Source organism: Sprattus sprattus (genome assembly GCF_963457725.1).
Source record: "Sprattus sprattus genome assembly, chromosome: 10".
Lineage (NCBI taxonomy): Eukaryota > Metazoa > Chordata > Actinopteri > Clupeiformes > Clupeidae > Sprattus > Sprattus sprattus.
The window spans coordinates 8,923,453-8,944,184 of record NC_137908.1 but is presented as its reverse complement, the minus strand read 5'-3'; the positions used below and the strand labels follow the sequence as shown (position 1 = coordinate 8,944,184).

Sequence of the window (20,732 nt, the reverse complement as noted above, 5' to 3'; positions counted from 1 at the left end):
AAGAGAGAGAGCGAGAGAGAGAGAGAGAGAGAGACAGAGGGAGAAAAAAAGACAAATCAAAACACTGCTGATGCAGAGCAAAAAAAAAACATTCAAGTTTAAGGGATGAATTCTCCACTCAGTAAATGAGAACTTTTTGGTGCAAACCGTTGTTTCTGTTTTACACATTCATTCCTTCCTTAACAATTCATTCTGATATGTAGCTACGTTGTGACTTCAATAACTTCATCACATCCCATTATCCCATATCGCCATGATTACAATAGTTATTTATCAGTGTAATGCTCTTAAAACACTACACTGTACTGAACTAACCTCCACAATGCACACATACTGCACACACAATAGACATACAGATACATCTATATGGTCTCTATGGTATATAGATAGATTATTACGATAATCGAAAGGGTTGGACATTCCCTATCCTCATCATTCTTCATTGTAACATGATAATAAAGAGGCTTGGACATTGCCTAGCCTCACAATACTTCATTGTAACATTATCAGATTACACCTACACTCATAACAGCTGTCCTTAAGGTAGGGAACCTGATTAAGACAGTTGCTCCTTGTTTCATTGGCTGACAGCATGGCTTTTGTGACTTATCAGTGGGATTTATCAGTGGCTTCAACAGAGATGTGGGAGTCTGGAGTCACTCACGTGCAGTTTGTTGAGCAGCACTGTGTCTGTTGTACTGTTGCCCCCTGGCTTTGCTGCTTTCCAGAACTGCTTTTGAGCCGAGTACCTATTCATAGGGCACAGCTTGAAGAGACAGTCTAAAGAGGGATGGGGAGAGACAAGGGAGGGGGGTAGAGAGAGAGAGAGAGAGAGGGAGGGAGGGGCAGAGAGAGAGAGAGAGGGATGGGGAGAGACAAGGGAGGGGGGCAGAGAGAGAGAGAGAGAGAGAGAGAGAAAAATGGTTTACGAGCTCAGTCAAGTGAATAAAGAAACAGGTGCACTAAACAAATGCCAATGAGCGAGCGTGCCTGATGATAATGCTGATAGCGGCACCATTTAACAAACTCCTCTCAAGAGGAGACGGGTGCTTTTACCTAAATGAATTCACAGCTCATTGATTATTCCTCGCAAGACTCAGAGAGCCTTGCATATACTGCAGAGTGAGATGAACACAGCCCCTGGAGGTGGAACAAAGGCCTGGGGCTCTCAAAACACACCGGACATAAATCTGACCACACCGGTTGTAATCATGTGAGACTCAGTTGGCTGATGGATGCTTGAGGGCTGGCCTGGGCTGGGTGAGGCTGGGCTACCTCAGTATCACGGAGAGAGAGAGAGCATGATTGTGTGTGACAGGGCTATATATAGTTGCTCCAGTGACTTGGTGGGGAGGGGGGGGGGGGGAGGCGGCCAGGAGAGCAAAAGCATTCTGGGATTAGCTGTCCAGAGAGTCAGTGAACGAGGGAAAGGGAAAGAAAAAGAGAGATAAACAGATGTACATTACACAAAAACAGACACCGAGTTTGGTAAAAAAAATAAAAAAAACACACAATATAAAGAAATGTATATATATTCAAACTACTACTAGATAAAATAAATAAAATATAAATGGAATAAAATAGTAGAATTTGAGATATAGCTCTAACTGTGCAAATGAAACATAGAATGTGCACTGTGTATTTCCACTCAGAGGATAAGCCTCCTCTCCCAGCACAGAGGGGAGCCATTCTATATTGCTATTGCGGTAGGCAGGAATGACTTCCTGTAGCGGTCCTTATACCACGGCGTCGAAGGAGTCTCCAACTGAATACACTCTGCTGTCTGACCAGTAGATCGTGCAGGGGATGTGAAGTGTGGCCCATTACGTTGAGCAGTTTGTTCAACATCCTTCTCTCAACAACCGTCTCTAGGGGCTCCAGAGTAGTCCCCAGCACAGATCCAGCCGACTTCATCAGTTTGTTTAGCTTCTTAGTGTCGCTGGGTCTGAAGCTGCTGCCCTGATCAGAATGGGACCGAGGAGAGGGATGGGTACTTGAATCAGGGCAAAGAGGGGGTTGGTGGAGTGTGTGGAGGGGGCGAGCGCAGAGCCCAGAGACGAGCGCTGGAGAGAGGAGAACAGAAAGCGGAGTGACCTTGATGAAGGGGATGAGAGTGGCGAGGGGAAATGAGGGAGGGTCCAAGATATGCGACACGGTGGCTCAGGGCCTTGCACTGCCGCCTCACAGCAAGAAGGTCATGGGTATGGCTATCTCCCGGGCCTTTCTGTGTGGAGTTTGCATGTTCTCCCCGTGTTCACAAGGGGTTTCCTCCACTTAGAACCCCAACGGAAAAAACATGCAACAGAACACTCTGCGTCGGTCCCAGACCAAGACAGACGATTCATCTCACCTGGTCCCCGGGCGCCTAGAGGCTGCCCACTGCTCCTGGGGTCCTGGAGGAAGGACAGTCCGGGATGGGATAAATGCAGTAGATCAATTCACAAACGACCTCAGGCCTGCGTGTGCGTGTGTGTGTGTCCTGCGTCGCCTCCATGTATTCACGTGTTTTCTGTGTCGCTTGTGCGTTAAAGTCTGACAATTATATGAGGCCAGAGATGCTAACAACGAGTCAGCACTATGGATGAATAGATGAATTTTTACCTTGTAAATAGGGCATTGGCATACCATTATATTTCCTGATCCAATAGCAGACTAAGGCTATCACTGCCATTTGAATGCCAGACCGAACCAGGCAACTCTAGAACTTTCTAGAACCCTATGCTTAGAACGGGTTACAGAGTATACACTGTCACTGAGCCATTAGGAGGAAGTCAGTGGACCGTACAATGATAAAAAAATACACAGGTAACATTCTGCACTGCCTCAACGTAACTAACTATCTAACTTATTAGCCAACTAGTTAACTCATTATATAAATAGGTGGATAATTAAACAAGCCCTCTGTTCATCAAACTGATTTAGCTTCAAGTCAAGTGTATTTTGTGACACCGAGATGCAGGCTGTGACTAAGCACGAATAAACACTTCACACTGACAGTACAGTGGCACATCCTAATTTGCTAGTGTGGGGATTGTGGAAGCAATGGAGAAAGAAGCAGCTGTTTCTGAGAACTCAAATTCAAATATTATGCATACTGGTATAATTCAGTTGACAAAAGGATTCAGTGATCATTAATTAAATGAGATCTACAGAGGATATTTGCAGTCATGAAAAAATGATTGAAGGAAGGAGAATCTACGAACATGATTTCTCCAAAACCTAATTAATTAATTCCATCTTACAGTGTAATGATAATTATTTTATTTCACACAAAAAAAACATTGTTTTACACGCCAGCTACATATTTTCTATCTGCGACACTACGACACTAACAAAACCTGAAATTGAATAGTATGCAATGTTTCTTATTCATTTCATTACTGATGCCAAAGCAATACTTTGCTCATTGCCAACCCATTTAGTTATGAGAGATGACTGAAATCTGAAATGGGTAGATCGACCTTGTTCAACAATAACATTCATTTAAGCAGTATCCACTTAGAAAATGCAGCTACACAAGGAGAGGTCTCATATGGTGGTTTTCCGATGCAGGAACTGCCCCTGTATGACCTCTTTCAGGGCTGTTTTCGGGGTGAAATAAGTACAGTGTACGTACTTCTATAAGGCCCTAAAACTGCTGGGTGGAACCTGCACTGATGGCTGACGCTAATTGGCTAATTCTAACATGAGTCGAAGACAGCAACAAGGACCATTTATCACACCAGCAAGATTTACTTTACCAGTCGTTACGCAATGAATACAGCAAAATAAATTATAGCTAACATTGTTAGCTGGTTGAGGCTGCAGTCACTGAATAAACTCAAGCAAAATGTCAGCTGAAATACAGGCTTTAATTAATCATAGTGGTGGCAGGTATATTAATGTATCAAGTAATTACAGCTGCCATGGAGCCATTTAATCAGGAGTTAGCACCTTGAGGTAGCCTAATCCGAACATTATCTGGAAAATATGTGGTTTAAAGGTCTAATGTTGGCGCTGCCGCTGGAGGAATATATCATTATTTTGTCGTGCTCGGAATTGACGGTGCAATCGAAGCGCAAAATCTTAGACTAAATCACTTGTAGGTCCGTAGTTCCTGCACTGCAATGGAAACGGAGAGGCTGAAAGGGCAACATTCCTGTAAATGTTGGCACAACCTGGAAAGGGCCCAGATTTCCTGCAGTGGAAAAGCGCCTATTAATCTGATCACTTGACACTATGACGAGATCCAGTTTACTTGGGCAGGAACAAACCTCCAGAAGGTTTATGTGGAATCAAACATGACCAACTAGAACCAAAGATAACTGAGAAGAACATGAGGGTAAACTATATCCATGAGTTAGCCAGGTAGAATTTGGGATCCGTCCTTCCTAACTGTTTTCCTTCTTGCTTGAACTTAGGTTACATCCACATATGAAATCCAATTTCCCCGAAGCTTTAATCAATTCCCACTGCTACGGCAAGTAATACTTAATCTAAACTGTTAGCTAATAGCACCTTAAGCAGGCATCAAGGTAAGAAAGCAGGTAACTTTGCATGAAGACTCTGAAGATGCCAAACTGTACTCAAACAAGCAGAATTGTTGCGAGAGCTCTTAACCAACCATTGTGTGCAATCTTAAGCATGAAACTAAAACACGACTTGAGGAGTAGGCTATGGCCAAGGGTGGTGGAGACATTGGTTGTCAACATTAAATTTAAACAGCAACTTTAGATAAAGAGGGCAATGACTTGCAGACGCCTTTTTTGACAAATTGAGTTTAATTATTTAACCTGTTGGTTGCCCCTATCCCTAACCCCTATCGGTGCATATGGAACTGCAAAACACACCACAGACACCTCCTCTGACACAATATTACACTAGGCTATTTCCTGAATATTTCTACAAACTCCCTGGACTACACAAATACTTCACACTCCAAGCTGACAATTATAATCTTCTGCTAGGCTTGGGTAACACATCACACTATAACTGGATTGGCTGCTTGGGATTCTTTCATGGCATGCTTCAGACCTAAACCTTGTATGGTTACGGCACAGACGGAATCACTGAAACGCATAATCCAAGGGGTACTGAAGAATGTGCTTGTGTTCATCCCATGTTAACCACTGCATCAGAGACTATTCTACATGGATGGTGAGCTGGAGGGTTACAGTGTAGCGGCACCTGGGAGGCATGTCAAAACACTTGAGAAGCTATGATATAAACCCTTGTAACGCATGGTGTTATGTTCAAACCTGTGCGCTCTACCACAACTGGTGTCCTCTACTTTATGTTTACAACTTGTGAGCGCTACCTGAAGGGACACAACAGTAGCGGCTGATACGGTGCGGTACTGTTCTGAGATCAGCATAAAGAAGACGAGCTTTTGAAAGCCAAGACAAAGCTCCCTGGAAACTCGGCCTTTTAAATAGCTTAAGAGGGCTATTAATACTTGCCGTGGATCTAAAGATTTATCTGAACTCATTCACAGCACACTGCTTGGAGATAAGGCGCTGCCAGCCCTACAGCCCTGTTGATCTACATGTGAAAAACTGTGTGAATGTCTGCATTGACACAGAGGGGAAAAAGTGTCTGTGTGTCTCTGTGTGGGTGTGTCTCTGTGTGTCTGTCTGTCTGTGTGTGTGTGTGTGTGTGTGTCTCTGTGTGTGTCTCTGTGTGTGTGTGTGTCTGTGTGTGTGTGTGTGTGCGTGTGTGTGTGCGTGTGTGTAAAAACACTTTCAAAGCATGAGGTCATACTGATTTGAATGAATGTGTACGTGTTGACACACCCAATAATAAATTATATACAATAATATATTGTCAGTCCTTTACCATTACCATTTAACTGTTGCAGAAAATATGTTGTGTTATGTTTACATTGACACCACACTTAGTCTTGCGACAGTATAGTACACCTTTCTTTATGTAAATAATGTGCTAGTGCAGCAGGACACCAGAACCCATGAAGACTGATAGAATCATAAACGATCACATTTCTACCATTTACTTCCTTGGAATGCTAGAAATAGGTTTCACTGTTTAATGTATATTACATACATACTCAAGAGTCACAGTCTGGGAGAAAACACCAAACACAATGAGTAGGGAATCGTGAGAAAGAAAAGCTGTTCCATATTGAGCTTTTCCTGTATTTCTGCATCAAGCCCATGTAGATTAAAACTTCTTTCCCCTAAGACATCCATATTTGTTAATTCGAACATATTGATCTTCAACTCATATTATGCACAACACAATTTAACTGCAACATGAACTGGCTGTTACTGACGCTAACTGCATTCTAAATGCATTAAGTGAAGTGCCATCTCTCTCTTCTGAGGGTCAGTAGAGGCTACTTGAGTGCTGAAGGCACTGTTGCTTGCTTTGCAGCCAGTGTCAGTTAGAAAAGGCATTATGATGTGGCGTTACAGCGCCATGAGTGAAGCCCGCCTTTGTGGTCCGTTTTTGCATGCAGGGCAAGCCAAGCCGAGCTGATAGCAGGCTATGGTGTTATGCTAAAACCATAAACGTATTCAGGGCAGCGGGGAACTTTCCCTAACATTTGCATACTGTATCAGCTATTCAGACAAGATACTGTCTGTAATCCTAACCTGACACGGTTCCAAGACCAGTAGGGTGGACCTCGGAAAATTGAGGCGTAACACTGGAGACCTACTTAGAAACTGAAAAACACAGCTAGACTGAATGCCAAAGGCAGAATGAAGATTCCAAACAAACAAAAACATAAATCCCATCTCCAGAAGGGCATGAGTGGAACTGCTAGACTTTATTGTGTTTTCCGCTAGCTGCACAGCCAACATAACCTCTCTGACTACAAAAGAGGTGTGACAGTCGGAGCATGAAACCGCTGGAGCTTTGATGACAGAGACATGCTCTACTTGCTACCGTTTGCACCGAGCATCGAAGCTGCTGTTGGCCTAAAGCTCCGATGAAGACGTGGATGTCACGGCATGTAAAAGTCTGCAGTAAAATAACCAAGACATTCAGACAACACAGGGGTCCTGCTCAGGTCAGGGCTGTGACCACTGGAATGGAATCTACTTGCATTTCATTAGTAGGAGAATGAAAGTCATACGCAGCATTTTTCCACTTTTACCAAAAAGGTCTCATACAAAAAGCCATGACGTCAACCAACTGATTTGTGGGCTTGTAGGCCCCTGAGTAAAACTGTAATGTAAACAAACAAAACTGAACTAAACTAAACTGAACCTAACTTAGGTATTCTTAATGCCATCAGGAAATGAAAGCAATTCCACATTGAAAAGAAAATAATACAACACTGTCAATGCAAGAAAAAACAGTGACCCATTTCTGATGACTTTTTTCTCTTACAATTAAGGGATGAAAAAATTAAACACGGCGTTAAGCATGTGATGTCACCCGAGAGGTCGTCTGATATAACTTCGGCTTACAAGTGAAACACTGGAGCACATTAAAGTCCTGAGCCAGATTATCTGATCAAATCTGGACCTTCCCACCCTCATTTCCATGCACGACTCATTTCCAGTCGATGCCAGGCAGTGGGAAGGCCACTCATCATGGAGATTTCCATACAATTTGTTGCCATCTGTCTTCAAAACCGTTCCCTGAAATGTATAACAACAGCCTTTGTTTTTATACAAAAAAAATTCTGAGCTCTCACTTGCTTCTGGCCATTGCTTCTCAGCACCATCTGAGATCATGTTTTACCACTGAAACAAACCCAAAAAAGAGAAAAGGCAAGAAAAATACAACATTTTTGTCCATCTTCTCTCACTCTGACACCATTCAACACTGTTACCAAACAAGGCATGAGAGCTCTTGAGAAATGGACATGGGTCATGTGGAGAAAATGCCCTACTGGAGCGGGGGAAAAGCTCTAAGCTTGTACCAATCAGGGAGTCCCACTGTTTCCAGTATTCCCTTTCAGACAACCACAGCTTCACAGTGAGCGTGAATTTCCCTTGCACGCAAGTAAAAAACTTTAAAAGGCGAAACATCATATTGCATTTGAAGTAGGCAGCAGGCCTGTTTCTAATTTACAAATAATGTTACAAAATCGAAACTACTTAAATGTTGCTATTTTCATCAACAGTGCAATATTAGATAGGCCTAACATTAACGTTTTAATCACATGATTGTGTGAACAAGCCCCGTAAATAATGTGTTCAACTACAAGAAAGTATTGAGTATCCTGCTATTGTATTTTGTGATACTGCATCAATTCTCAAAAACAATTTATTGATTGTAAATAAACAAAGATTTGTGACAAATAGTGGTTCATTTTACTTAATTTTATGCATATGGTGGTGTATTCTTTGTGCAGACTCCTGGACGAAAAACTTTCACAAAATCATTTGCACTCTGTCTTCGTTGTTTCCGAGGGTGGTTGGTATGATGCACATCTCATTCATCGGTGGCAAGGTGTTTGATTTCTCGATTACTATTGAGTGCTTAATATTAGCAATATTAGATGAAGCTGGGAATTTAGAACATGCATATCAAGTACCTTTTCCTCAACAGTGATTTTTAAATAATGAATCTCCACACCTCCACGCCTAGTGCGTGTTGTTCGGTTAATTAACTTAATAGCTGGGTTTACGTGATACATAGATGCTTCAATTTACATAAATGCAAAGTAATAAATGTGAGACATAATTGTCTGGTTTATGTTTTTGCTTTTAATGACATTCATAAAGTAATGCGAGAATCCATGTTCCATGCTTTCCCAACAGCCAAAATAAACGAGGATGTGATCTAGTTTTATTTTATTTTAAATGGATCACACCTCTTTCTCAGCCTGCCTTCATTCTGAAATTTAGCGCTGTGGGCGTGATTGAAACGTGGATAACCAGAGGCATTCAAGAAAGGAAAAGGACATGAATGGGAGAATACGGCCCGGTGTGAGCATCTGTCCTGCCAGCCATCACTGTCTCCCCAAACACAGCCGGAGCACCAGAACTCAAGACCTTCCTCGCCGACTCTGTTTGAAACCCTCCACGGAGGATCCACTTCTAAAAATAGTCATAGAGAAAGTTCAGGAATGTTAAGGTGTTAGGCTTGGGAACTCCACAGAGGGTGGAAGTATGCGATCAAGCGGAAGGGAAATTTCTCTCGCCTGTCAAAAACATTATTTTGCTATGTTTCTCATTGCTAAATTACTCACTGGACACATCTGGGATGTGGGGGCATAGATAGACCAAACCTCAGTAAGTGGCCATGTGTGTGAAAATGCTTTTATCTCCTGAGATACTGACAGACAACAGCAGAACAAACACAACAGACTCCAGGAACTGCTTGATCCATCAGTCAATCTGAAGGCCATTTCCAAGGCAGTCTCTGACCACCAAACGAAACCCTCAGAGGATAATAAAACACTGAATCTTAAATGATTCCTGGCACCGCTCAGAAAAATGGTGAATCATCCCTGTATTTTTCAACTGAGGATGCCAGCCACACACACACAAACACACACACACACAAACACACACGTGGAGTGTACACAAAACACTCCATCTGTGAAATACACAATTGGTAGGAAATGATCAAAACAGATCAAAAGAAGACAAAGCCAAGTCTTCTGGGAAATCTTAGTCTTTCCATGACGTGCACATGTATGGGTGACCCTTGAGGGAACGGTACAAAGCCATTATGCCATTAACAAATTAAAGCTAGTGGTATACACTAAACCACACACAACATCAGAGGTGTCACAGCATAATGTTCCTAACCATGATAAAGTAGACTTGTTGAAAGTGAAGGTGCCAATACAGAGGACAAAAGCTGTCCTGATAAAATAAGCAACAGGGACATTTTTATAATTGAAGAAGAAGAAGAAGAAAAAAAAAAAACACCCACTTAATTTGTACGACCTTGACTTCAGAATATAATTCCCACACAGTTATTGGAGTTCGCTCCAAAAGTAATTTATGAAAAGGCCTGCTCTGGACATTTGCCAGGGCCTTGTGCTCATCAGAGAAGCACTTTGTCTCAGATAGTTGCGGCAGGACGTGACACGGATATCTGGAACCGGTCGCATGGCTACTCATGCTCGTCCGTGCAATGACCTTGGTGGTCGGGCTTTAAAGGCAACCTTTGATGTAGCCTGCTGTTTTGTAAAGCCTTTCCCAAGCTAAAGGCCACTACAGTTTGACATTGCAGAAAGACTGAACAGACCAAGTGGATCCCCATTCTAACACTCAACAACTAAATGAACTCCCATCACCGGTCAATTTGATTAATGAAGCCCCAATTCTGTGATTTGACTTAGACTTTTAAATAAGAACATTTTAATACTCTCAAATGAAGCAAATGGTCTCACATTAGATTTATTACCTCCGCCAAGGAGGTTATGTTTTCACCCCTGTATGTTTGTTTGTTTGTTTGTTTGTTTGTTTGTCAGCAGGATTACGCAGAAACGCATGGACCGATTTCCATCAAACTTTGTGGGGAGATTGGGTAATATAATGGCAATAATTGTTTCGATTTTCAGATGTCAAGGTCAAAGGTCAAGGTCACAAGGCGGAGGTTTGCAGTCTCTGAATGCTCCCATTCTTGTTTTAATATGGCATTAGTGTAATGCATGAGCAAAGAGAGAATCTACAAAGACATGCTTGGGATGACACCCCACAGTGCTTGAGACAAACAAACAACAGTGATTCAAAGGACCAGTCAAGTAAGAAGCCTAGAGCAAAACTGTTTTTTTTCCCCAGTTGATCACATGGGCCAAATTGCAATCCAAGCCCATTTTCAGTACAGGAAATAAATGGATAGCGAAACCATAAAGGGTGTCATTTGTTTTACCGATGCCCTTTCAGGAGAACACAATGGGCTGCTATTTCATCAGACGTCACACACACACCGTTCCAACAACAGCTTAATCTCTGGAGTCAACCGCGTGCTAAAATCACTCTGTCACAACTCTTGAGAGATGCTAAGTGTTTTTTTTTTTAAACCAAAGGGTGGAGAGCAGCTTGTGACTTATTTCAAAATAAATAAATAAATAAAAACAGTTGGAGGACACACAGAGGGTATTTAGAGTCTGAGCTCTCCATTTCTTGGCATATAGCTTATATTTGAACCTTAATGAGTACTTATCTCACGTCAAAATCTCATTATGTTTTAAGGCTCTCTGTATATACAGCTTATGAAACATGGAGTTGGATGACAATATGCTGACACAGCATTCAAGAAACAGATATTGCACTACAAAGACCCAGGACTGCAGGGGTAAAAAAAAAAAAGTAAGGAGTTGTGGTCACAAGCTAGCAATCTAACTTCCAAAAAGGCATGCCTGATTCTTCCAAATCCCAAAAACAGCACAGTTAAGAAAAGGCTTTTTTTCTGGCATACTGACTCTTGTCTGTAGGCCCACATTTTTGCCAGGTGGTCCAACCCGGACCACAGAACTGCATAGTGCATTCCCTGCAGATAGCTGGAACGACAGGAACCTTTATCTGTCCTGCATATGACTGGGCCTATATGCCAAGAAAATGGATTTGAAGATGATTCATGACCATGACCAATAATAGCTGCACATAAGAAACATGCTTCAAAAAGTGGCAAAATGTTGCATTCTGTCTCTTTAAGACTGTCTTCTTGTTAATGCAACTAAAAAGTCAAATAAATGTATATACAACAACAAAAGCACATTTGTTTACATTACTTGCAAGTACAGCTCATTTCACGATTATCCATTCAACTGCCTGTGTTTCACAAGAAAAGTGTGAAACTCTCACCACTTCTGTGCGTCTTTTAGAGTGACACAATGCTAAGCCTGCTTACAACAGTAAATGCTCATGCCAAGTGTTTGGATTCAGTTTTCTGTTGTAAACTTGCACTGCCACTGCTTCAAATGGGTTTGGATCCCATAAAAGAAACAGTTTCAACACAGAAACTCATGACATATGTAAAAGAAAACATTAGAGGTTAGCCTACTCGTCTCTCACTTCAGCTCAGAAACAACAGAAAAACATGTTGAACAAGAACGTCCAGCTCTAAATTCATCAGCAAAGTTACAACAATAAATAGTGAGGTGTGTAATGCAATGTAACATTACAGCTGTCAATACAAAGAAACGCCACTTCCTAGGAACACATGGGACATTGTTTTCGAGGTAATGATCACTGTCTGTGCTGAAGGTTGATGCAGAAAATCCTTGAATCAGAACAGCAAGTCTAGGTCTTTCTCGACTCAAAATGAATCAGAAGGCAATTTACATCAACATGCATGGCTCCAAGTAGGCGGACCGAACTGAGGCAACACATTCACTACTTTCATAGGAAACTGGTGGGCCACTTATGCAATACAGAAAAAAGTATAACCCACTCTCACTGTTGTAGCCAGTGTTCTTCAGGTATTCAAATCATGGAGCAAGGACACCCATACATGGCTGAAATATGCCTCAAACGTCTCAAATAGCTGCAATTACAATAAGCCAAATGGATCTACCTAAGTGGAAACTGAGTTACGGTGTCCTGGCGCAATTATCCAAAACATAAATAAAACGGATAGAATACAGAATGAGGGACACAGCAAGTAAAGTCACAGTACCATTTTATGGGGACTTTTGAATGGGCTTACATTAACAGGCCCTCTCCATAACTGAAAGGCTGCTCGTACTCCGCTGAGTGCTTGGGTCATTCATCACAGTGATATCTCCTAATGCAAGTCCCTCTGCTTACATTAGCAGGAAGTGGAGCTAATGCTCCAACATGGGCACAGGCAACCTGAAGAATCACAAAATGTCTGTACATTTTTATATGCTGGTCATTTTGTCCTCAGTGACTGAGTGGAAGCCAAGATTTAGTCTGTATTTCATCAGCTGTTGTGGTCCCCCGGTAGCTCAACTCTCCACCAGGACAAGGATTTATCAATACGCTCTTCCACTTCAGACTCACTCTGCCAAAGTGCATATGGCTGCCATCATTCAAAAGTTCATTCAAGAGCCAAGTTAAAAATGGAATGAGAAAGGGGGAAACAATAAAGCCAGCCCATTGTACTTGGCTAAGTGATATGAGAGGCTTCTCATGTGGATTCAATAAACAAAGGGCACTGCTGGGTACAGTTTCGGAGAGCTAACACCCACCAGCTTGTCACCACAGGACCTCCTATCGCCAGCCACCAACTGCGCACTGCTGCATAGCTGTTACCACATCCTGGCCTTGGGAGGCAGGTGAATGCAAGGTTAATTAGCATCAGTGAAGCTGCACTCCCTTTGAAAATACAGGCTAAGGTTTCACAACGCTGTACAGCAGGTCCCCTCTCCACATCCCAACAGACTTAAGATATGATATCCCATGTCCATACAACACATAGGCCTAGAGAGCTTGTATTGCTAGATGAAGACAATAGGCCCTCATTTTTTTAATGGGCAACTAGAAAAGCAACGACCAGTGAGCAAAGTCCGCTGCACATTAACTTAAGCTAATTTATTAACTTAACAAAATCATTTTGTTTATACCATGAGCAAGATCATAAGCACGAACATGGATGGGACAGCACAAAGCAACCACGATAGCTTTAGTTCATGTGTGACGGACCTTGCTTGTAGCTTTGCTTGTAGCTTTTTACTTTGTTTGTTGCCCGTCAATAAAATTAGGGCCCAATGTATATAGTCCTGCAGTACATGAAGGTATACAGTGAACAGAGACTCATTTCTCCTCGGTCACTGTACAGCTTACACCGGTGCATCTGAATGGAAATAATGACCATGACTAAAGTCACAGCATCAGTATCTTTGAGACGTTATATTTACTACTAATATAATAAAGCCTTTTAAATCAAATGAAAGGAACAACCGAAGTGGGCACGATGGTCTGCTAGTCTCATAAATGAAGGCCACAAACAGCAAGCTCGTTGTCATTCACCCAAGGGCCCAGTGCAGGTGTGTGACACAGCTTATTACCTTGTTGATACACCTTCACGCTCATGTTAAAATGCATTAGGCACTTGGTGACAAGTTGGACATTTTCACGCCGAGGAACTGTTCCTTTCTCCAAATGAACATGAGGGAGAAAGAGGAATGCTTTCCTTACCTCTGAATTTCTTAGGAGGGTTATTGAGGTCTCCTGTGTCTGGCTGTACAACACATCGGTCATCCACGAGACTGGGGGGAAAAGCATGGATAGGGTGTTACTGTTAGTGAATAAGAGAAACACACTGCCTTACATCTCAACGACATTTATAGAAACTGACTGGGTACAATTAAATCATAAGCCTACACGTTCAAGCGTGGCACATACCGAGATAAGCTTCAGTGAAAAAATGATAGCAAAGAGTTCAGTAAAAACATTCTGCATTCTTGAGTTCTAGTGTGATGAACTTCCTCCCTGACAGAGGTGCCCTTCATACCATCTTGTCGAGAGACAGCTGATCTAAAAATATCCTCATCCAAAATTCACAGACACACAGCTTATAACTTCCCACAGCATTCTTCACAAAGCGTGGCTTTAAACATCAGGGATAAGCCAGCACTTCTGCAAACATACTACAAATGGATAAGACGGCAGTGCAGACGGGAGGGAAATTCTACACTTACGAGGGACTATAAGAGACCCCCTAGAGACTGGGCCATGGCTGTGGTGATGGTGGTAGGAGAGGGTGAATGACATGCAGTGAGAGTACTTCCGTGTTGTCACATAAATCCCCTTATCAACCGAGGTCAGCAGAAGGGAAGTTTCACTTCTCAGAATGTGTTCTGTAACTGTTTTAAGTCTGTGCTTAAGCTCAAATAAGAATGTCTGAGAGCAGTTTAAAAGTAGCTCACCGTCGGTATAAACGGTGACATGGTCACATAGGTTTCCCTATGAGTACGTGTAAAAGATTTTATCAGCACAAAAGCGGAATCTATTCAAGTAATAATGTCTCACCATCTAACCTGGGTTAACCCTCAGTTACAGAACAAGCTGGTTTCTGGTGATGGGAGTCAAATACTATATGCAAATGCTGACAACCTTTTAAAGTCATAATATTCAGAGAATCCCCTGTTACATGGAAAAATACTGTAACAGGACGACAGCAGAGAATAAACAGCCGCAGCAGTCTACATCAGCTCTTTGCACAGGAAGTGTACAGAAGCAATTCATGCCACAGGAATCTTTCACAAAACCAACACTAGATCCATTAATACAGTTCAATGGTGCTGATAAATATAGAAGGTGGTGCACTTTTAGACTCCGTGTGTAGGATGGAGCTACCGGATGGTAGACATCAGCAACACTTTTTGTTTTCTATAAGGATACAGTTCCTCTGTATTCTGTAGGTGAAGATTGCCTGTAAAAGAAACTTATGAAACCTATTTTATCCTCCACAGGATATTACGGCACACAGGCAATAGCAGATATGTGCAGAGGCTTTGTAGGGTCTGCAGTATTTGCCATAAATTACAGGTAGCAATTTCCAAAACACACATAATAACGGTGCTGCAGGGCCTCTGTCTCTTCCTGTGTGTGTCTCAAACAGAGTGGAGGGAGGCTTCAGACAGACAGCTTCAGTACAGAAGGGCTATATTTACACAGCTCTGCCCTGGCCTCTGGACAGTAGTCAGTCTGTCAGCCAATCAAGCTGGTGTGTGTGTGTATCCCCCGGACCAGCTGCGGTCCAGGTGGCATATTATGCGCTCGTCCCTCGGAGGGTCAGTGTCACAAGAGCACAACAGAACACCTTGTCTTCAAATAATTCCAAAAATAGCCGCCTTTTCTTGACCCTTCCCTTTCTCTCCTCCCGAATCTAATCAATGCCAACCACCATCTCATCAGCAGCAGGGAAGGAAGGGGGGGGGGGGGGGTAGGAATGGGGATGGGGTTGGGGGGAGGTGGTGATTACTGAGGAAAACAGTGGCAGGCAGACGACATGACAAATGAACACTGTCAAGGTGGTGGTCTTGAAAGCGACACGGGCACTCGTTGCTATGGACGGGTGACGTGAAGCTGCCACTGATGTAAAGGAGACTGAAAGAAAAACAGACAGAACAAGAGAGAGAGAGAGAGAGAGAGAGAGAGAGATGGCATAGGGCGGGGGTATCTGTGTGTGTCAGGAAGTGACGGAGCTCGGAGAAAAAGGGTACAGAAAGGGCATGCATGATGGATGGATAGAAAGATGGATGGATGCAAGATCGGAAAAAGACAAACACTGCCAGAAAATAAAGTAAATGAGAGAAAGACAAGACAGAAGGGTCAAAAGAAAAACTGCAGTCATTCCCATTCACCTGACAAAAAAGCTGTTGCATGACTACTAGGATGATCAGCTACAAGTACCCATTCAGTTAAAGGGTGGGCCAATCATCATTCCCATGAAACAGGCTACTCAGTCAGCACGCTTCAGCTTCACACGTGATGTAGACATCCTTGTGATGCCCCAGAACTGATAGGACCCATCAAGAGCCTGGAGTGTCTCTGATTTGAGGACACTTCCCCACTGTGAGGCTTACCTCCCGTGTGAGGAAGTTTAGACAAGATTGCTGATTGGGAGACCGGTATGGGGGGGGGGGGGGAACATCTGCGCCTGGATGACGTCAGCTGAGTAACACACAGCATTTCATGCTCTGAGGCTCCTGTAATGTGACCCCAGCTGTGGCTGAGGACCCCTGCAGCTACTTCCTTTAGAGTGTCGCTGACACACTTTGCATGGAGGAGCAATAAAAGGAAATCGGTGTTGAGCAGCCTAGCCTGCAAAAGCGTTCAAACGTGACGAACCTGTTCCTCTCCTCTAGCACTCCGCCCCAAACACACACTCTCCAGTTAGAGCCCCTTTTCTTGCTGACTACATATTAACTCTCTTTACTCTTGACCGCTCTTCTCTTATTTCATGCTCACTTGTTTCGCCTGCTTTAACTCCCCTTACCGCATTCCTCGTTTGGCCATCGGTTTCACCGATTCTTTCGGTTGCACCACCTTCCCTGTCTCTCACCTTAGCCATCACAACGGCACTGATGACACTTCACAGTACATATATCAGCTACACTACACTGAAATTTTTTTTAATAAAGTTTGGATTTGACTTTGTTAGTAGAAAAGGCTTGAAACTGTCACTTCGACTTTTGAAGGAAGAGGGATTATCAGAGAGTGGAATTAAACTATGATTCGGAAGGTTCATCCCCTCCTGTCAAGTGTGCATTACTGGCTCTGCTTTATTATAGTGACTTTATGCAGGAGATCAATTCAGCGAAGTCACACTTTCAGTGTCTCTGTGTTTCTCAGCACTTGTCAGTCATAGTGGGAGAGAGGGGTAGAGACGAGGGGGGTCAAAGACTCGGGTGGCAAGCAGAGTGTTTGCACTTACCCTAATGTACTGATAAATCCATTTGTGGACCCCTCCGCATACAGGGAGCAAATGTCCCCGATGTGGAGGAAACTAGACATCTTGTCCGACATCTTTCTCCGAGCTGGACTGCACCTGCAAGGGGAAGATGGGAAAACAAAGTGGTGTCATCATGCAGCTTGTTCCCGTATCTGTGTGTTTGGTTTGGTTTGGTGTTTAACAGGGAGAGGATAACTTATGGGCAATCTGTTGAATTCACTCAATCTGGGACACAGCACATGTGCAATGTTTACAAACTGTTCACTGAGGGAGAGGATTTATTTTCTTCAGGATTGTGCGCCTTTGGAAAAGAAAATAAGACTTTCACAGACGTATAAAGACAGCATAACAACATATTGCTGTGCCTATGTGGCGAGCCAGTTCAATCTGCAAAGGTTAAACACAATGTTGTAAAGTGTGTGTCACTGTATGGTGCCTGACAAACAAGAACACATGTTTGAGCCAATAAGGGATGCAACGGTACTACACAGTATTAGGTGTAACCATTCGATACGCCCCCTATGGTTTAATATGCATACGTGATCAACAGTATTACGATATGCCTGTTATTTTCTAAAACTTGTCCAAAACATGCTTATTGCACTGCAGACTCCAGGCAAGTTGTATATTCAGATCCACAAAACGTCTCTGGAGCTTGTCAAATTTCCCTGGAGCCGATCTGTGGTCAGTATGCAAATAGATGCTGGGGAAAAGAGGGGGAACTAAAAACAGAATGATCTCAGCTCCAACTTGGCCGTATTCCAGGTGGAGCAAGGAAAGTCCACTCATTAACAAAAACACAACAATCTCTTGCTATCGCCCTCCAACAACTAGAGGGTGCGGACCTCCGCCAAGGTCAAATGCTGCATCTCGTAATGGCTGTGGGTCAGAACCGCTCCAAAATGTAATGAGTTATTCCTTGGCCTATGCTACACCTTTCCACCAAGTTTCATGGAAACCAAGCCAGTATTTTTTGTGTAATCCATTTTACAGACAGACAAACTAACAAACAAACTTCACCGAATACATGGCCTCCTTGGTGGATGTAATAACAAAATTGGGAGTATTTATAGCCAAAGATTTGCAGCCCTATTTGGTGGTTACAGACTCTGGATTATGTCACCTGATGGGGGGGTTTGGGGTAAAATGAAATGTCCCCTCCCGCACACATTTCAGCACCACAGCTGTATGGAACATCACAGAGAGAGAGATTGAAAACAAATTGACACGGACATCCTATCTGGTGTCTCCACTGATAGTTGACCTCGAGAGCAAGTGAAACAGGAACCAGGCCTAGTCAGTCATGCCATTTTTCTGAGTTTGATATTATGTATACAGGCAAATGAAATAGTTAATTGTTTAAAGGGTGATTTAATTTTTTTCTGAAATATAAAGATCCCGAAACCATACCGTTACCGTGGCCCAAAAATGATTGATGCATACCGAACCGAGGGCCCGCTGTACGCTTGTATCCCTAGTGCCAGTACGGTTAATTGTTGAAATTCTTCAGTTGATTAGTTTATATATTGAAATTGGACAGGATAAGGAATTCATTCAGGAATAGAGTGTATATAGAAATGTAAATGAGTGCAAGTACAGCAGATATTACAGCATAGTGCAAATGTCTACTTTTATGCTACACCTTTTCTTCAAAAAGTGAAAATTATATAATGGGATTTTAAGAATACATTCACGTGGAAAGAAAGACAAAATAAATGTAAGAAACCTTTCGGTGGTCAGAGCTCCAGCAAAGGTTAAAGGGTATTTGGATCTTTGTTAACATCAACTGAAATAGCATTCATAGTATTTTGGAGGAAACGTATTGTTTAGAAATATTTTCTAAACCTTCTAATCCAGTGGCCTTAACAGCTGAATTGTCAACTGTGACAGAGGTGAAGAAATCGTTTAGGTCCTACATGGTTTAGCACCTTGCCCGCATGCAGGCTGCCAGCGCGTGCAAGTTTGACAACATGCTTGTAAGCGACGCGTCACTTGTCAAGATGCTGCGCGACCACTTCCCCTGAAACAGGAGCGGTTAGTCTAAAGTGGGTCTCTTTCATTAACTTTTTCCCACTACAGTCACACTGCTATACATTGAATTTCCCTACAGAAGGACTCAACACTTTTGTCTTTATGTGCCTTCTCCGACCAAAACAAACCACTAGCCTTATTAAGATAACATAGTAAAGGTGGCATCGTTTATTTTCGGAGGCCGCAAAAGGGGCTTACCGGTTGACTTACTGACTGTTCAAGCGCTGGCGCTCCTATCGAACTACCTCGTTCGACTGCCTCCGTGTAAATCCCTGGTTCAGGCAAGCTATGCCATCCTAACATTATTGTTATTATCTGCCTCGTTAGCCCTCACTGAACACAAACACCAAGACTTTCAGTTATCAAATAAGGAGAGCAGAGGTTATTTAGGCGCGTAACATATTAATTTAACCTTTTGCCTCGGGGTCCGGATAGAACTTGCTGATTGTTCCATTCAGTCTTCGCTGGACTAAGGTTGTTGTAACAATGTAAGCCAATAATCTGTTTCAACGTAACCTTAATTGTCTTAGATATGCTAGTAAGCAATCATAGCTAGCGTTAAGTTAGCTTAACTCAATTGCCCCCCTCGTTGAATATCAATTCACTTTTCAGCGCTCTTCACTGTCTATTGCCTGGAAGCTCAACCTGCCATTTTTCATCTCCTGGACATGCATTTCAGTCAAGCAAACAGTGCGGCGACGTGAATGGTAGCCTACTGAATAAACAAATCGACACATTGTTTATACTTCATGTTTGAATGAACGTAGTGTTTTTGACTAGCCAGGTAAGGATGAAGATGCTCATTCTCTGTTCACCTCCAGACAAATTGAGTTACGGTAAACTTTACCTTCCAAGATGAAGAGCTTGCAAGGGATGACAGCAGGCGAAACTCGTTCAACGGAGCGAAATGTCCACAACACAGTCCACGTTTAATTCCATGATACTGAAACTCCACTTGTCATCTGCGGCGTGTCGTTTACAGTTAAATTACACTTCAATACTCCTCTCCTTACCGCCTCCACATGAGCAGTATAGGTCCGCCTTCTTTTTCTGCTGCATATAAATCAGTGGTGGTTTCTGGGAAATGTAGGCTTGTCGCCCCATCCTTAATGTCAAAAGGAACATTGTTTCCCCAAAAAAATCCAACGCTAGCCTCCCATTTTAAAATATTAAAACTATTTAAATGTTACTTTTTTTTATGCCTTCATTCACACAGCATTGCTGTTGAGGTTTGTTCCAGCGGTTCATCTCCTCCTTCGAACTTTGAGAAGCCCCCAGAACAACGTCAAAGGTTCAGGCATGTTGAATTGTTGATCGGTGCTTACAACATCATTGTACACACTTACAAAAAATACTAATTCAATTAAAAAGTTAGCCGAAAGAAAACAAGCCCTCTGAAGCATGTTTACACATATTGAAAGATT

General features: G+C 42.7%; 1 protein-coding gene across 1 annotated transcript in view; it reads right to left on the bottom strand.

The window, feature by feature from the left end:
- itpr1b (inositol 1,4,5-trisphosphate receptor, type 1b) overlaps positions 1-17,351 on the bottom strand; it is a gene marked incomplete at its 5' end in the record, with an annotated part of 112,687 nt that extends 95,336 nt beyond the window's left edge. The window contains 3 exons of the mRNA XM_080845460.1: positions 665-780; positions 14,016-14,086; positions 17,260-17,351. Of these exons, the coding sequence (XP_080701586.1) occupies positions 665-780; positions 14,016-14,086; positions 17,260-17,351 (279 nt within the window). The remainder of the gene's footprint in view (positions 1-664; positions 781-14,015; positions 14,087-17,259) is intronic.
- Between the last annotated feature and the right edge of the window lie 3,381 nt (positions 17,352-20,732).